At 39.2% G+C, this 19,545-nt stretch overlaps 1 protein-coding gene across 1 annotated transcript in view; it reads right to left on the bottom strand.

The window, feature by feature from the left end:
• Positions 1 to 19,545, bottom strand: part of antxr1c (ANTXR cell adhesion molecule 1c) — a 58,527-nt gene that overhangs the window by 28,341 nt on the left and 10,641 nt on the right. Inside the window, exons 2-8 of the mRNA XM_022669309.2 lie at positions 4,325 to 4,396; positions 4,101 to 4,172; positions 2,946 to 3,027; positions 2,830 to 2,860; positions 1,735 to 1,808; positions 1,566 to 1,634; positions 232 to 312 (exon numbers count right to left, since the gene is read on the bottom strand). Coding sequence (XP_022525030.1) covers positions 232 to 312; positions 1,566 to 1,634; positions 1,735 to 1,808; positions 2,830 to 2,860; positions 2,946 to 3,027; positions 4,101 to 4,172; positions 4,325 to 4,396 — 481 coding nt within the window. The remainder of the gene's footprint in view (positions 1 to 231; positions 313 to 1,565; positions 1,635 to 1,734; positions 1,809 to 2,829; positions 2,861 to 2,945; positions 3,028 to 4,100; positions 4,173 to 4,324; positions 4,397 to 19,545) is intronic.

The following is a 19,545-nucleotide window of genomic DNA, read 5'->3' as shown; positions in this document are numbered from 1 at the left end:
AAATAAAGGTCAGTCAATCCAAAAACATTCCAAGAACAATTTCAAAAAAGGGACTAGAAATTCATGAAAATTCATCAACAGCAGGACGACTCGCTGAACATTAACTCCAGTGCAGCATGTCAATACAGCACTCCCAATCACTGAGCACATCCCACTGTCAACGCCTTTGCTTCCAGCTGTGCTCCCAGCTTCACTTCATCTGCATTTTATTAAGTAAGGATCTTTGTTTACCGAGTCAATCACTCCTCTAAGAGCCTGGAATCCTCCCGTCACAGGAAACACGTGCTCGATGGTGTCCGCTATGGTGGCCAGCTACAGTCAGAAAAACACACAGGTTTATTTACACAGGGTTTCAGCTTCCTACTGATTTCACTGATCTATTACACACAGTCTTTTATGTCTGTGCTGGCAAAAGACAAGGAATTAAATCACGTTACAACTGGAAGGGAATAATAATAATAACTAACTGTCAAAAACATCTATCCATTTTTTTCCTTGTGTTGTTGTATGAAGCAACAACAGTTTCCCAATCTCATTACATCTATATATATATATATATATATATATATATATATATATATATATATATATATATATAACTGCTGTAGTCTGAATGAGTGGGAGTCTAAACTGCTGTAGACTGAATTAATGGGAGTCTAAACTGCTGTAGGCTGATTGAGTGGGAGTCTAAACTGCTGTAGGCTGAATGGGTGGGAGTCTAAACTGCTGTAGGCTGAATGGGTGAGAGTCTAAACTGCTGTGGACTGAATGAGTGGGAGTCTAAACTGATGTAGGCTGAATGGGTGGGAGTCTAAACTGCTGTGGACTGAATGAGTGGGAGTCTAAACTGCTGTAGGCTGAATGGGTGGGAGGTGGGAGTCTAAACTGCTGTAGGTTGAATTAATGGGAGTCTAAACTGCTGTAGACTGAAAGGGTGGGAGTCTAAACTGCTGTAGGCTGATTGAGTGGGAGTCTAAACTGCTGTAGGCTGAATGGGTGGAGTCTAAACTGCTGTAGGCTGAATGAGTGGGAGTCTAAACTGCTGTAGGCTGAATGGGTGGGAGTCTAAACTGCTGTGGACTGAATGAGTGGGAGTCTAAACTGCTGTAGGCTGAATGAGTGGGAGTCTAAACTGCTGTAGGCTGAATGGGTGGAGTCTAAACTGCTGTAGGCTGAATGAGTGGGAGTCTAAACTGCTGTAGGCTGAATGGGTGGGAGTCTAAACTGCTGTGGACTGAATGAGTGGGAGTCTAAACTGCTGTAGGCTGAATGGGTGGGAGTCTAAACTGCTGTGGACTGAATGAGTGGGAGTCTAAACTGCTGTAGGCTGAATGGGTGAGAGTCTAAACTGCTGTGGACTGAATGAGTGGGGCTAAACTGATGTAGGCTAAATGGGTGGGAGTCTAAACTGATGTAGGCTGAATGAGTGGGAGTATAAACTGCTGTAGGCTGAATGGGTGGAAGTCTAAACTGCTGTATCCCTCACAGGGGTGTGTTGAGTGTGAGTTTAAACATCATTATCTTCAGGATAACAGTGATAACAGTCAGAAAACAAACTTCCTCACCTGCGTCTCGTTGAAGTCTTTAACTCCGACGCAGTACACAATAGCACCCAGCCCTCTTGCTTTGGCAGCCTGCAGGAAAAACAAGAGAGTCACGGAATTCCAGAGGATTTCACAATCAACGTAAACAGCAGATGGAAAAAGGAGAGTAAAAGCAGGTCAGTGATGTAACCTCTTGTTGTGCTGCAACCAGCTGCTGTTCATTCAGCTCCCCGTCCGTCAGAGCAATGATCACACTGGCTTTACCTGAAAATACACGTTCAATAATATTACTATCAGAGTAAATGACTTCTGCAGCAGCAGCTCAAAGGTCTGCTGGACTGTAGGAGCTCCCAAACATCTGCTTATCCTATTAGTAACAGATCTACTCACAATCTGCACAAACACCACTGAGGTGTTCACTGTGGTTACTATTCAGTATATTTAGCTTCCAGCACAAGTGAACCATTCTTATGCTTAACATTTTGAGTTTGAATAAATTTAAATTATAAAATAATTATTAATAGATTTTAAATAAGAAAACATGACAAAAACACGTACAATTTCTGTGTCGTTAAAATGACATGAAAAGAACATTAAAAAAATACAATAAATTCAGACTCATCATCTCAAGTTCAAAGTATTGTGTAATAAATAAACTGTATCAATTGTAAGCATGTATACATATAATTATTCTTTTTAATGCTTCTAATTCTTTATTAATAATCTTTATGATTAAAAATTACTTTTTTTCCCAAATGTTTAAATTAATAAGATAATAATGACATTTCCCTCAAAACAGAAAATAATAAAATTATTTCTTATGTAACTAATAAGAATTTCTAAATAATTTGACAAAATAATAAAATATTTACTAAAAATAATATTTGAAAAGTTTCACTTTTTTTGTTCATTTTCTCAAACATTTTAAATGAATATATCCAAAGATATACCTTACTAAAAAGGTCAAACCAATACATACCAAAATAATTAGTAATTAATAGTAATGAATGTACATACTAGTAATACCTTCTTATTTTGTATTACAGTTTGAAATAAAATTAAAATAAAAAAACATTGAATATATATTTTTTTTAGTATTAACATTTATTTTCTATTATTTCTATTAAACAGTATTTCTCCTATCTGACTAAGACAAATTTTGTTCATTCTTTATAGATGATGCACTTAACTGTCCATGCCCAATAGTACAAACTGTCTACCATTAATTAATCATTAATAAATCTGCCCCCAAGTGATCATAAAAAAGCTTCTCAATACGACTCACCGAAATTCTCCTGATGGATCTGTTCATTAGCCTGTAAAGAACGACAGCATGATTAATATGAGGACCTGAACTAAAAGCCTGATCAATATGTTCTGTAACAGGATTAGATGTGGAACCTTCTCCAGGCCGAGGTGCATAAACGTGTCTCCTCCTGGGATCTCTCTCCTTAAAACGTTCAGGCCTTTTGTGATGCGTTCCCTTAGAATCAAGCAGAGATTAAACATGAGCAGAAGATTTCACAACCTCACTAAATCAAGTTCTCAATCTGAAATCAGGTCACAAAACACCACCGTTTATATAGTACCAGTCATTTTTTATTTCTTTATTTAATTTATTTCCTACATTGTATATTAATATTAAAGACATGAAAACAATTTAGGGCCACATATAATATAGAATTATGTAGTAAACAGTAAAAAAGTGTCAGTCCACCACATTAATCCCCTGATCTAAACCTGATGAACTGAGATGGTGATTTGAGGTGATTTAATTGGGATGAGCTGGAGCTTCACAGCATGAAGGAAAAGCAGCAGCTATTGTTCAGCACCTCCAGGAACTCCTTCCTTCAAGATGCTGAGAAAACTATTCCAGGTGACACTCCCTCATGAAGACACTGAGATTAAAATCTCACTAAGAGTGTGCAGATCTGTCCTCAAAGATAAATGTGATACTTATAGAAGAATATAAAATCTAAAACATATTCTGGTTTCTTTAACTCTTTATTTTCAGAATAATTCTTCCTGTATAGCTTTAATATAGTCTTCAATATTACATTTATAATGTAAAAAGTCATAAAAATAAATAAACACATATTGAGCCTTAGTTTATACCTTTGCAAGGCGTGTCATGATGCTTATTGCTATCTTGCACCCCGCCAAAACCCTTCAAATTCATACCTTGCACTGGCACTAATAAAATAGCAACAGAGCTAACGACTAAATCTACACTGACAGGCATGATGATCTGAAAGTGAAGCGTGTTTAGGTAAATGCTATCTTGGCAGCAGAAGACATAGGTGCAGCACTGACTGATAAAAACCCAGATTGTTATCTTAGCAATGCAGGTGTGTTTGTAACACACACACACTTGGACATGCAGCAGTGCACAAACCCAACTTTTACATCAACTTTAAACAGAATACTAAATAAAATAACACTTTCACAGTCTGAACAGGACAGACAGAGCTGAACTCAAAGTGACCCTGAGACACTTTCCCCCCTCACTGTTTCAACTAAACACTCAGTAAATCACACCCCATGTACCCACCATACCTATCTTCAGTCAGCTTCATTATGGTGTTTCCTCTGGACGAGAACACAATGAAGGACATCCGTAACAGCGGGCTGAGGAACACAACAAATATAGTGTTAAAGTAACACTTCACAACCCCCTCCACTATACTCAGGTTCTCATACACACCTGTGTTCATAGTTCATAACTAATCAATAACATGTAATGTTCCCTTCATTCAGTGAGTGGAAGAATAATTTTGTACCTGATAAACTTCTCTGCCAGACTCTCAACAAAAGAGTAGATCTCATGCCAGTGGTGCTTCACACTTCCTGACCTGAGGAGAGAACAGGGGAAAGATCATTAATATCACTGAGATTTCAGGCAAATTACAAAATCAATCAATAACCAAGAACTCAAATTAGTAATGTGTCATTATCAGAATACTGTGCCTTTTCTAAAATTCTTTTAACTACATATTATATTAATCAAATCACACAGATATCAGAATTTCTCAGTGTGATCACCTTGTATTTCCTGTCATGCATGCCTCTAACCTGTGATGGCAAGCTGCATGACAATAAAAGGGTAAAAAACTGTAGCAAAATGCATAAATTATCTTGAAAGTCCTTTTTAATAAACTACCTGTGCACTTTTACAATTCTCAGTTACTTGTTTTAAATGTCAGGGACCTCAGAGTTCTACCAATGAAATGTGGAGTTTGTTAGAGTCAGAGTTTAGGAATAAATCTACACTGATGGGTGTGGTGGTCTGGAAGTGAGGTGTGTTTAGATAAATTTCTGGCGTATTTGTATTTTGGAGGTGGAAAACACAGGAGCTCCACTGACTAATTAAAACCCTGACAACAGTCAGAAATCAGTCTTAGCCATGCAGGCCACTGTGCGGTCTCAGCGTGCGTACACCTGCGCTTGTTACACACACTTGGGTGTGTTGCAGAGCGCAAACCCCGCTTTTAACTCAACAATAAACAGAATAAAGAATAAAACAACTTTGCTGTTTCCTTAAATGAGCTGCTGGTGTACCAGGTAAGGTGCAGTTCAGTATTTTCTGCTGAAATGCCTAAAAGTGCAGCGTTGTTAAGATACGAACGTGCACCTGCCTCTTAAAGGGAATGACAACTGGCACACTGATTAGTTTATTTCACACTACACCCAAAACATTAATTAATTAAGATAAATAGTTTTGTGCGTTTCGAGCTGTGCAATTTGTTGCGCCCTCACGATATCAAAGACACACCGACAAAACAGGGCAAGCAGACAAAAAAAAAGCACAGAGACAGACTAGAAAAGAAATAGAATGGAAAGTATAAAGAAAGAAAAAGCACAGAGACAGATGAAAGCTAAGGTGTGACGCTATGCCCTGATCACTAGCATTGTAAGCCTATTGGGAGCATCGGCTAAAAGCTCTGTATTTCAGAATGCTGAAGACAAAACAGAAGTGGGCAATTTGACAAAAGTTAGTACTCATTATCATGATTCACCATAAGGTAAGTCAATTTTCCAATCCAAGTCCAAGATTTCTTCTTTAACAGTTCCCCAGATAAGAGACACCTAAATTCTTCACTGAGTATTTTGGTTTGTGTAACACTTTTAAGTTACTATATGATTCCTTATGTGTTCCTTCATAGTCTGGATGACTTGGGTGAGAAGTTGTGTCCCAACATTTGTCAGGTAGTGTACATTATTACAGTATTATAGTATGTAGTGTGCAATTGGGACACAACCAGAGACACCATTCTCCCTGTTATAGCCAATGTACCTTCACCACAATTCTGAATCTGCAGTTTTAAGCTTAAACGCAGCTTTACTGAATGGTCTAGTCAGTCTGTGCTGTGCTGTTGCCCCTCTTTAGCGCCGTAACCCCGAGGCACAGGCACTAAAAGCCTTATGAAGGCCGACGGTTTCCTGTCTCAGCGGTGACTCATTAGCGTTAGATGACAAACGGGAAGTGATCTAACATGCTCTTCACATCTGCGGCGGTGGCACAGTCTGGATAAGTTTATAACAGATCCAGAAACAAGAGCAAGGAGCTAAAACGGCTCTCCACTCCGCTGATGTAACAGTGTTTAGTTCGAGAGTCAGACATAACGTTAACCACAGCTCTCAGCCTTCTTTTCTGACATAGTTACAACACAGAGCTAATGGAACAGAAGGGCAAGTTCACCAAAAATCTCATTTTAAGACCAACCCAAACTTACGTTTTTATTGATAAGCAAAGACAAACATTGAATGCATATGCTTCATAAATTAGAAAATAAGTAGAAATGTTTGTTATCTAGACTTTACTGAAGTAATTCTTATTTTTAGACAACTTTTTACTTCTACTTCTTTCATCTTCACACAATTATATGAACTTTCCACTCCTTTCTACCTGTTACTTCTATTTCACTTCAGCTCATTTTCATTCCGGCTACTCATCGTTTAATAAAACCCCTATCCAGATAAATCTCTCCATCCAGATAGAGCGAATCTGATTGTGATTGGATGTAGAGAAGTATAAACATATACCATTCCGACTCCCTATTGGTTTATACTGTGATCCATCACACCTGCACTCATCCTGCCCCCCCCCCCCCCCCATCCCAAAAAGAACAAAGCAGACGAATGTAGTCTAGTATGAAGATGATCCATGCAGAGACTCAAGAGAACTCCAGACAAACTCCAGTCCAACTAAACTTTAACTTTAATATATTTACATTCTACTAAAATACATTCATTTTCAATGGGCATATATGCAGCTGAATCAACATTAACATTTTAATATAACATTATAGTCACTATGGCCTTGTCCATAATGGCATTTTCTCCTTACTTTTACTTTTATACTTTAAGTAATTCTGAAACCTGTACTTTTACACTTTTGCTTTAAGAGTAAAAAGCTTGAGTTGATACTTCAACTTCTACAGGAGTATTTTAAACCCTAGTATCTATACTTCTACCTACAGAGTAATGAACTTTAATACACCTTTTGACACCTTTGCTACTTGGTAATCATTCTTAAGTTAGCTTTTATTTAAATACACACACAACACTACAACATTCAGGCTTTAAAATAGCTGCGGCTGCTGTTTTTGGGCTGTGTTAGCATACCTCAGCCCACAGTTAAGATTCCGCTCACATGGTTTTTCCTACCACTGCTTTGCTGACGACACTCAGCTATACCTGTCGTTCTCACCAGATGATCACTCAATCTCTGCACGAATATCACAGTGTCTCTCAGACATATCCGCATGGATGAAGGAACATCACCTCCAACTAAACCTCTCAAAGACTGAACTTCTGGTCATCCCAGCAAAACCTTCTATTCAACACAACTTTGCCATAACCATCGACTCTCTCTCTCTCTCACCGACAAAGGTTGCTAGGAACCTGGGTGCCATGGTTGATGACCAGCTTCTCTTCACGCACCATGTGGCCTCAGTTGCTCGATCCTGCCTCTTTGCGCTTTACAACATCGGAAAAATTTGACCGTTTCTGACGCAACAGGCCACCCAACTCCTGGTACAAGCTGTGGTAATCTCACGCCTCGACTACTGCAATGCCGTACTAACTGGCCTCCCGGCCTGTGTAATAAAACCACTACAGATGATTCAGAATGCAGCAGCACGTTTGGTCTTCAACCAACCAAAACGGGCACATGTCACTCCGCTGCTCATTGAGCTCCACTGGCTACCGGTTGCTGCTCGCATCAAATTCAAAGTGCTTACAATCGCCTACAAGGTGATGACAGTACAGGCTCCTTCCTACCTGCACTCGCTCCTGAAGGCTTACGCTACCTCCCGGCCACTGCGCTCCTCCAATGAACGTCGCCTCGCTTTGCCAAACATTCACACAAAGCAATCCAGACTGTTCTCATACAGAGTTCCCCAATGGTGGAACAAACTACCTTCCACTACCAGATCAGGAGAATCTCTCGCTATCTTTAATAAACTCTTGAAGACAGAGCTCTTCAAAGAACACTTACTCTCCTAACACCTCTAACACACTAACTACTTCTAACATCATCTCCTTCTTCCTCTTCTCTACTCCTCTATCCCATTATTTCCCTCTGACCTCCTTAAGGCCCTATCTATAGATGCTTTATTTTTAACTTCTATTATTTTTGTACTTAACCTCTTCTATTATTTGCACTTCAATATTGTAAGTCGCTTTGGACAAAAGCGTCTGCCAAATGTAATGTAATGTAATGTAACAGTGATTCATACAGTGTTCAGAAACCACATACTCAAGTCTATCAGAGATTACTGACTCCACCACACAGTTATTATGAGAGTGTGTGAGGGTTTAGGCATGTATTTGATTGTAGCCCCATAATAATTGGTGGGTTGTTTTATTTTCTTGTTAGATATAGTAGCTTGGCATGCCTGACTCTCTGTTACGTTAGCGTCATTTCACACTTGCTCCTTTTAGTACAGGTAACTCTGGTTCATTTTCACCTGTAATGAGTTTCCTTTTAGGACCAACCCAACTCAACTAAAACTGCTGTTTAGGAGCAGTTTAACACACCAGATATATTGCTTAGATAATTACTTAAACTACTAATTAATTGCTACAAACAAACTGTACAGATACAATATGCGCTAGTTCAGGGCACAGAACCTTCTTCCTGTATTTACTTTTTTTTAACTGCCCCAAACAGACCTTACCAATACACAGAGAAAACATTCTCGAGAATGTGGTTTGTTGAACTTTGGGTTTTCCCTGTGTGAAAACAAACCAAACTAAGGACAAAAGGCTTCAAAGTTTCAAAGTCAAACAAGTGCTGGATGTTAATCAACACAGATTTCTCTCCTGAAAACTGTTTATAAGAGTGAGTAAAGCGCTTTCGTTTAATTACAATATGCTTAGATCTCCAGTACTAAGGCTGGGTGCAGCAGCATTAGTGTTACATAAATGCCGCCTGATAGCGCTAGACTGATAAACCCTGAGTGTTCTGGTAACCCAGGGAACTATCAGCTAGATGTTCGTCCCGCACAGCTTATTTTAACACGCCAAACACAAAGACTACAGTCCAATGTACTCCACTCTGAACGGCAAAAGAACTAGCGCTGCTGTTAGCGGCTAATGCTAATGCTGCTGCACCCAGCCTTAATGCTGGAGAAACTTCACTAAAAAACTCACTTTTATAATGCTGTACTTCAGCGGAGTAACTTCACTGCTCCTTATTCCGCCTGTTATGTTCCGGGTCAAATTGACCTGTTTTTAAAGTTTCAATATCTAAGAAAAATAGTCAAAAGTATTTTTTTCAGTATGAAACTTCTTCTGCTCAAAGTCTGAACATGTATTTTATCCTAATTGATCCATTAGCTGTTAGAGTTAAGAAACACCATTGCACTAAATATTGATAGAATAATTAGTAATGGAGTTAGAAAGGAAATATTCTCACTGCTTGTTAAGATTTTATTTAGTTTTAGACTTATTTGGATAGTTAAACATGCATCGAGTAAAACTGACTCAGGAAACATCAATGCTTTTCCTTATCAATGAACATAACTGGAGGGTTAATACCTGACTGGTAGAATTAACCCTTGTGTGGTGTTCATATTTTTTGTTACTGGTTTACTTTGTTACTTGTATTTAATTCAGCAAAATTAAGCAATTTTACATTAAAATGCTTTACACATGCTTGCTTCACCTAAATTGCAAGCGATATAAACAGCTTACATGGTTAATATTTGTCCTTTACCTTTCTTATGTTACATTTCATTCAAAAAGTGCTACTCTTTTTTTTATTAGTTTTTTAATAAAATGTAAAAGAAAATGAATTAAACTCAAGATATGAGTAGAAAATGTGTTTAGTTTGAAATTTACAAATGAAGCAATGCTTATTAGCCCTTGGCCAAACATACTGTATGTAATATAAATGTGTATGTGTGTGTGTGGGGGGGGGGGTGTACAGTGTGTTTATTGAAAATGTGTTTTGATATATGTTTTTCACAAAAAAATGAGCCAATGCCAATGAGTTTGAGTTAGAAAAAATATTTTTTTAGTATCATTTGATGAAAAATGAAAACGGGTCCCACAGACCCGAACACCACACAAGGGTTAATACATAAGAAGCACTGGATTATAAGGCACACCGTCTGAAAAATATGGATTCTATTAGATATAATTTAGGCTCATCTTCCTGCACAGTGATTAAGCCTAGTCCTAGTCTATATTTTCCTTTCCAAGGACAATCTCTATTCAAAATTCTATGTGGTTCAAACAGGAAACTGCCCTTTCTAATGTATAAATGTAATGTTTTCACAGTTTTAGTGTAGCTGTAGTTCCAGAGAAGTCAGACACTGCTCAGCTCGGTTTAGGGTAAATACAGGGGAACTGGGGGAGTTTTGATGAGCTATTCCTTTAAGGAGACGTCAACACTCGAGTCAGACACTGTTTATATTACGGAGGTCATGTGAAAGCATGTTTGTGTTCTCAGAAAAGCTTTGCTAATGAATTTGTTTCATCTTGAAAGACGACGGCGATGACTCAGGGGATGAAAACCAGGATGGATGTGTTTTTTCTTCATTTTCAGCAAAGTCAACAAAAGACGAGGCAAGAACCCAACGTAACTCGGAGCCGGAGCAGACGCCACACAGGGGCAACCGCTGCCACGGCCGTCCAGGGTCAGGCCGAGGCCTCGCCGCGGCTCTCGACTCCAAGCTGCCGAGCATCACAATGCAGAGTGTTTACCTTGGCCCGGTGGGTTCTTCTGAGGTACCATCGGACGCGGCGTTCGGTGCCTCGCTTGCACTTTCCTCACCTGTACAAACAGAGCTCCAGGAGGAAGTGGCTGTTTTCATGCGAGATCCTCGATGAAACGTTCTGCAGCACATCGACTTTGATCTCACTTTAACGACCTGCACCCGCCTCCCAGAGGCTCCGATTTCAGCTGAAGCAATGATCGAGACCCAACATCTGCATGTTTTTCATTTACAGAAAATTAAGAAAAAGAAAAATCAAGGAATGAATGAATGATGTCATAATCTGACTGAATGACGGTATAGAGTTTCAGATAATTGGAAAAGTGTGCAGATCATCTGCAGCTGTTCTGAGGATGTGTCAGAGTCACACTGTCATCATCATTGTGATCTGATCTACCAGAGCAGAACAAGACCCCCTATGAAGAGACCCTCAGAGAATTATAACTGGGTTATATTTCTGAATATCATAACAAAAAAGATGCAAAACTTGCACCAGAAAAGGCACAAAAGTGGATTTTCAATGGAACTTAAAGAAAGTTAAAGCAACAGTCTGCAGAGACACTGTTTCTCATGTAATGTGTTTTCTTTTTTTTATGATTTTTTACATTGTAAATTTAATATTGAAGACTAGATTAAAACTAAACATAAACACATGCATTATTATTCAGTGCACAAAAAGTGTTAAACTAAAAGACAGATCTGCACATTCTTCACACTCTACACTATTTTCTCAGTGGCTTCATGTTTGAATGTCTTAAAATTGAATCTATGGACTGATTTAAGCATCATTTAATTAGCTTTAACTCATAATAAACTGGAATACATTTTTGTATTTGTGATAATTTTGTTGATAAGATCCCACAATTAGTTTGAACTCAAATAAATCAAGTCTGTTTTACATAAAATTGGAGATTTTGAGTTTGTGGCCACCTATACAATCAATGGGAGATCTTTGAGTTGAACTGACTTATAATAACTATTAGTTGTTTAGTGTGTTGCCATTGTCTGCTTCTTTTCTATTGGCACCATATATTTGCACACTGGCTCTTTTGGCCCGTTTTTGATAGTCAGCGTCAGTGTGTAGTGATCCCCCGGGCGTCCTTTGGTAAAATTGTAGATTGTATATTAAGATCTGTGTTGTAGGTTATAAGAGCAAGCATCATTTTCTGAGCTGCTAACATGGATTTTTCTATGAGCATTTCAAATCTTTCTAATCAAAAAGAAGACTAAATACAAATCGATTTTAGTAGTCTAATCATAAAAAAAATTTAATTAACTTACAATTTAGGCACAATACAGTAATTAACTCAGGTTTTCAGTAAACATTACATAAAACTACAAATTGCCTCAAATTATTTAATTTTGCATATCCAGGCCTCACAGTGCAGGGTAAAAAACTTCCCTTAAGGTACAAAAACAGTAAGACATTCTAGGTTGCTGTTTTACAGCTAAACACCAGGAGAACAAAAAAACAAGAAGTGTCTTTACTACAATACTTTTAAATATAAACAGTAGATACCAGGGCCATTTGGTGTCTATGGTTCTTTAAATATCAGACCAATTGTTCCTCTGAGCTCACTGACTTCCCTGGGAAACCCCTCAGGATGCTGTTCACCCAACACCTCCGCTGCCAGAATAGACATAGCCTATTCAAAGAGATCTGAAGATACCAAGCAAACCATTTGGTGACCAGAGTGAAAAACGTCATCTCATATCATCAGTGAAACTTGAGCTTGTAGAAGAACAACAATAAAGATAATAGAAATAACAATAAGATTAAAATCCCAAATCCCGCACTCTACCATGTTCCATGTAGCTGCTATGCTGAAAAGAAGCTGGTGGTGAAGCTGTTGCCAGTGTGCTTTTAGGTGATTTATAGGATAATCTTGGTGGCTGCTGAGATGCTGTTAGGTGTTTGCTTAGATATCCAACACATGTTTGCAGGGTGGTTGCTAGTGCCCCAATATAATTTATACACAAGACTGCCATTCCTTTCTATCATTTATGATCATAACAAACATTCCCGAGGCCATGTCTTAAGCTTCTTTAGATGACAAAGGGAGATGCTAGGCTAACCCCCCCCCCCCAAAAAAAAAACAAAACAAAACAAAAAAAACCTTGCACACACACCAAAGGATAACGAAACTTTACTTCTATATTCATTAATTTTACTTTTTTTTTAAATTAAATTTAGAGTATTCAGAGGTGACATGAGTTTTATCTTTTTTCTTTTTGGAAGGCCCTGCCTCTGCTTTCCTTTTTTTTTTTTTTTAATTGAAAGTTACAATATCACAACAAATTGCACAACATCAAACACATTTCATATCATATTACAATAGTTATTAATATTGCCTCCGCCATGATCTGCTTTCTCTCACTCACTGAACAAATCCCGTCCGGGAGGGGGGGAAAACACTGCCCGCCCACATTAAAAACTGATTGGCTGTCTCACAGACTCTTTGCAGAGAACAGGCCAATCAGAACCCTCTCTGTTTTCTCTCTCTCCTTCCCACACGCGATTAGAGAAAAAAAGTCTGTCAGCTGTGTTTGTGTGCAGTGCGCTCTTGGGGCACTCGTTCTGAATTCCGGGAGATTATATGTGACTCGCGGGCATCAGGGAGCCACTACCGAAATGCGGGAGACTCCCGCAGCTTCAGGGAGACTTGGTTTGTCTGTCAATCTCACTTATCATTTATTGCTTAAAAAATTAACAAGAATCTGTGTACACAAGCTCTCCTGCAGCTTGGCTAAATTTAGCGTTTTTTGCACTTAACACCATTGGAGAGCTGTTGTCCATTAGAATACACCATGAACCAGCCAATGAACAAGTTTCTAAACCACTGAAACAGTAACTTGGAAAAACAGTAGTATTACAGCCATTGAGACAAAGTAACAGCTATTGTTTTTACTGATTTAGGACACTTTTTGATTATATTTTCTTTTTTAAAAATAAAAAGGTCAATATGAAATTGTATACGATATTTCACACAGTCTTCCAATGCAATGGAAATAACGATTAAATACTGTACTAAATATTTTAGTAAAATGGATTTATTTGCTATATAGATTTTATACTAGATAATTAGTCTTTTTTTCAATGCATTACAGACAGAAAACAGCATTCTTACACTTAACTCCATCACTGGAGATAATTTAGGTCTGAAAGGGTAAATAAACGATAAGTGGCATTGAATTGTGGGTTGTGCTAACACTGATAGCCTAGTATTGTTCACTGATTGGGTAAACTGATTCTACACTGGTTGTAATTAGCAGTGACAACACTGTGGCATGGGATTGTTTAATCAAACCGCTAATCACATGATTTTTTTACCACAGTGCAGCCAAGTTTAGGTATTTCCACTTTGCTAGTACGTCCCTTGAGCAAAACAGCAATTGGGAATATTCATATTGTGCAATTGTGCCCACAATCACAAGGCCTGTTACTCCTCTGAAGTGAGTAAGACCTGGTGAGATGATTCAAAAGCCCACAGCAGTTCTTCCGGAGCTGGAAATCACCTTCCAGTGGTCCTGCTCCTGGAGAAGCTGCGGGACATAACGCAGAGGAACTGAGAGTGCCTGGCTGTGGGCTTTGTGCAGAGTCAGCAGTGCACTAATCCAGCCCTTCCCTTCCCTAGCGCTGTAATGGCTGGATCACAGCATGAGTCGCAATGACGAGCCTCTACAGGATCTCAGCGAAGGTCCTGCTCTGACTCACAGCCCACTAACTGCTCTCAACCATGTGTTCATAACGGTGTTCTGCTGAACATCAGCACTGAGACCAGCACCCAACACAGAAACCTGTGCAATTACCTTAAACCTAGTCAACAGGCAGCCGCCCAGAGAGTATTTGGATGCTGTAAACATGTCATCACTGCTAAACTTTAATGAGGCCATTTAGGTTGCTTCATAAAACGTTTAGAAAAACTGACGGTGGAAACGTCCAGAACTGTCGCTGAGCTTAAAGTTCACTAAGGGGAGAGATACAGAACCCAGAAACATCACTGGAAGTAAAAGAAATATGTTGACTAAGGCAATAGATGAGTACTATTATAGAATTTTACACAAGGGCTTTTGTTCTGTACAGCTATTTGTGTTGCACAGCTGTGGCAACCCATACCCTGCAAGCTTCACCAAAGTTCAATAGTGCAGTTAGCAGTGGGCCTTCCCCAGCAATGTCAGGTTACACTATTTTCTCTAATATACTGTAGTCAGTGGGGCATCACAAACATTTTAAGGGTGTTATTTTAAGGATAAATGCTACATCGTGCTGCTTTAACTACGATTAGCTGCTTTGATTCTAAACAAAACTTATTAACTAGAGGTAGTCTGTCTTAATTAAACCTGTTAGATAGAGTTAAGACCTCCCAAAACATGTATTACATTGCATTGGTAGCATCTCATTGCATTTGCTGTTACTTTTAAATTTAGTTGTAAGGACATGGGCCACTGACTGTGGGTAAGTGATGGCGGATAATGCACTAAATCATCAGATATCCCTGCTTCTCTTCATCCTTATCTCTCAGCTACCAGATAACTGAGATATCTCAGTTGAGTTGGCCAGATTTAACTTTTCTTGGTCTGAGTTAGCTAGAGGTAGCCTTTCTAAAGTTAGCTTGGGTTAGCCTGTCTTAAACCTGTTAGCTATGCAGCCTTGTCTTAGTCTAAAGCCAGGAGGACACTGTGATATTTTTTTAATGGGTGTCTATTGAGAGCTCACACTGCAGGTTTGAATTGTTTGTTGTGTATGAACAATACCTGCGATTTAGATATGAAGGGATTTCATGACCTGCTGCGTATATCATTTGAGGACTTCTTTCCCTTTTTCTTCTTTCTCCATATATCCAGAACCAAAAACAACCCTATTAGAAAGACTATCACTACAATAGAACGGCTTTTTTAATGGGTATATTTGCAGGGATTTTTTTTTGGAAACAGGTCGTGATGTTAATAAATCAGCTTGCAAGACCGCTCACACTGTGAGACATACGATTAAAATGTCTGGTGTGTCAGAAATCCCTCATCGCTTCTCCTTTCACACTAAACGACAAACAATGCATGATTAAGTTCAATTTGGCCTGATCAAAAAATTCAGCCACATCCGACCAGATCGGACTTAAAATCGGGCTAAAATTGCACAGTGTCTACCTGGCATGAGTGAAACCTGTTTGCTAGAGTTAGCTTATCTAAATCTGAGTTAAACCAAAAAGGTACAGTTAGCCTGTCTTAGCCTGTATTAAACCTCATTGGCTGAGTTAGCTTTCTTAGTCCAAGTTAGCTTGACTTAGCCTGTCTTAAACCTGTTAACTAGTCAGCCTTTCTTAGTCTATGTAAAACCTATTAGCGAGGTTTATCATTGTGCCAAATTCACTAAAACTTTCACTAAAACGTTTCTTTTTCTACAGTAAAGATTTAGAGATAGAGCATTTACTAGTAAGAATGTTAAAGTGATAGCTCACTGTTTATTTTGAGATTATGTGAAAATTAAAGCACAGAAGCAGTGCCCACCCATGTGCACCCCCCTCTCCGAGACGTGGGACAGGGAGCCGAGCTCACCGCCTCGGTGAGAACCACCCCGGCCTGGAACCAATGACAACACTGCAGTTTAACTGACTAGGCAGTGGGATCTGTACTGAAAAACCACTAACCTACTTTCATCCCCAGGCCTCCACCCGCCCCCCAACCCCCTCCTTCTTCCACAACTTCCTTTCATCCCCCAGAACCCCCCAACCCAGCCTCAGTCCAAACATATGGACCCTTCGCACGCCCAAGCCCCGTTTAACCCTGGGTGAAACTTCCCCTCCCTCTGTTTACGGCCAGCGGTTCACAGGCGTTAAAGTCTCCAGAGCGGCTCTGAGCTGAATCCAGACACTGCTGCTGTCTGAACACTCCTCACTCCTACAGCCCAGCTGTAGCTCACACTATCCTACCCGGATGAAGAAGCCACATTCTGACCAGTTTCAGTGGTGGAGCATTTAGGAATGGAAAAACAGTTTTCCAATTTTCAGTAGAATTGCGGTTCTTACACATGTAACAAGAGACATACAGGGTTTGGACAATGAAACTGAAACACCTGTCATTTTACTATGAGAGTTTTCATGGCTAAATTGGAGCAGCCTGATGGCCAATCTTCATTAATTGCACATTGCACCAGTAAGAGCTGTCAGAGTGTGAAGGTTCAATTAGCAGGGTAATAACATTATGGGTGACATACCAGAGTTCAAAAGAGGACAAAATTGTTGGTGCACGTCTTGCTGGAGCATCTGTGACCAAGACAGCAAGTCTTTGTGATGCATCAAGAGCCACGGTATCCAGGGTAATGTCAGCATACCACCAAGAAGGACCAACCACATCCAACAGGATTAACTGTGGACGCTGTAAGAGGAAGCTGTCTGAAAGGGATGTTCGGGTGATAACCCGGATTGTATCCAAAAAACACAAAACCACGGCTGCTCAAATCACGGCAGAATTCAATGTGCACCTCAACTCTCCTGTTTCCAGCAGAACTGTCTGTTGGGACAATAAATTATAGCGGTCTAAAACCAGGTGTTTCAGTTTCATTGTCCAACCCCTGTAAGTGTGAAGCTAAACGCTACTTAATGTAATATTTTTTATAACATAATTTACTCTTGATGACAAACTTGGCAAAATAGTTTTGTTAAAGTTTAAAACTGATAGATTATTATAAAAAAAAGTATATATTTTGTTCTGGAACAGAAAGAGCATGTTCTACTGACATTTTAACTCTCTCAGAGGAGATAAATGTACGCTTTGTTCTTTGCTACATATATAAGCAGCTAATTAGGCCTCTTTATGCCTGTAGTTCAGCTAGTAAAATGAACCCCCCTCCAGCACAAGCATGCACCTCTCCCCTTCCGCTCCCCAAAGGTTTTTTCTTTTGACTTGTGAGTGGAACCTATAGAAGCCCATTTCCATTTCCTCTGGACCCTTATTACTAACTCATAACTCACAACTCATAATAATGACTTACTATCTCTCATAATTATGAGTTATAAGTATCTTAATTTTAACTTACTTATCTTATACAACCCCTGGCAAAAAGTATGGAATCACCAATCTTGGATGAGCACTCCTTCAGACATTTCATTCTGTAAAACAAACTCTGATCAAAAACATGATACAATAATAAGGTCATTCCAAAGTGCAACTTGTTGGCTTTCAGGAACACTCAAAGAAATGAAGAAAAAACATTGTGGAAGTCAGTGAATGTTACTTTTATTGACCAACCACAGGGAAAAAAATATGGAATCACTCAATTCTGAGGAAAAAAGTATGGAATCAGTCAAATTGAAGGTAGAAAATAAGGACACACCCAGTCAATTTCCTTTCCCTAAATGGACACCTGCCTCAGATTAGATCTGCTCATTAGTCTGCAGTTAAAAACACCTGCAGTCATGACACCTTGGAGGGCTGATGGACGAATTAGAGTGGCAAGAACCATGGCTCCAACAAGAGAAATGTCTCTTGAAACAAAAGAGAGGATTGTGAAACTTCTTGAAGAAGGTAACTCTTCACGCATGGTTGCTAAAGATGTGGGCTGTTCACAGTCAGCTGTATCCAAGATATGGACCAAATACAAACAGCATGGAATGGTTGTTAAAGCCAAGCGTACTGGTAGACCGAGAAAGACATCAAAGCGTCAAGACAAGCAACTTAAGGCCATTTGTCTTGAAAACCGAAAAAGTACAACTAAACAGATGAAGCATAAATGGGAAGAAGCTGGAGCCAATGTATATGACCGAACCGTAAGAAATCGCCTAAAGGAAATGGGATTTCAATACAGGAAAGCTAAAAGAAAACCATCATTGACACCTAAACATAAAAGAACAAGACTGCAGTGGGCTAAGGAGAGGCAATCATGGACTGTGGATGACTGGATGAAAGTTATCTTCAGTGATGAGTCAAGAATCTGCATTGGACAAGGTGATGATGCTGGAACTTTTGTTTGGTGCCGTTCCAGTGAGATTTATGAAGAGGCCTGCCTGAAGAAAACAACCAAATTTCCACAGTCCTTGATGATATTGGGCTGCATGTCAGGCAAAGGCACTGGGGAGATGACTGTGGTTAATTCTTCTATCAATGCACAAGTTTACATTGACATTTTGGACAGTTTTCTCATCCCTTCAATTGAACAGATGTTTGGAGATAATGAAATAATTTTCCAAGATGACAATGCATCGTGCCATAGGGCAAAAACAGTGAAGGCATTCCTTGGACAAAGACACATTCAGTCGATGTCATGGCCTGCAAATAGTCCAGATCTCAACCCAATTGAAAACCTGTGGTGGAAATTGAAAAAAATGGTCCACAAGAAGGCTCCGACCTGCAAAGCTGATCTGGCAACTGCTATCAAAGAGAGTTGGCACCAAATTGATGCAGAATACTGTTTGTCACTCATCAAGTCCATGCCTCAGAGACTGAAAGCCATTATAAAAGCCAAAGGTGGTGCAACTAAATACTAGTGATGTATTTTGAATCATCTTTTGTTTATCTGTTTTTCATGATTCCATACTTTTTTCCTCAGAATTGAGTGATTCCATATTTTTTTCCCTGTGGTTGGTCAATAAAAGTAACATTCACTGACTTCCACAATGTTTTTTCTTCATTTCTTTGAGTGTTCCTGAAAGCCAACAAGTTGCACTTTGGAATGACCTTATTATTGTATCATGTTTTTGATCAGAGTTTGTTTTACAGAATGAAATGTCTGAAGGAGTGCTCATCCAAGACTGGTGATTCCATACTTTTTGCCAGGGGTTGTA

Source organism: Astyanax mexicanus, chromosome 15 (assembly GCF_023375975.1).
Source record: "Astyanax mexicanus isolate ESR-SI-001 chromosome 15, AstMex3_surface, whole genome shotgun sequence".
Lineage (NCBI taxonomy): Eukaryota > Metazoa > Chordata > Actinopteri > Characiformes > Acestrorhamphidae > Astyanax > Astyanax mexicanus.
This window is presented reverse-complemented; position numbering and strand designations above follow the sequence as displayed.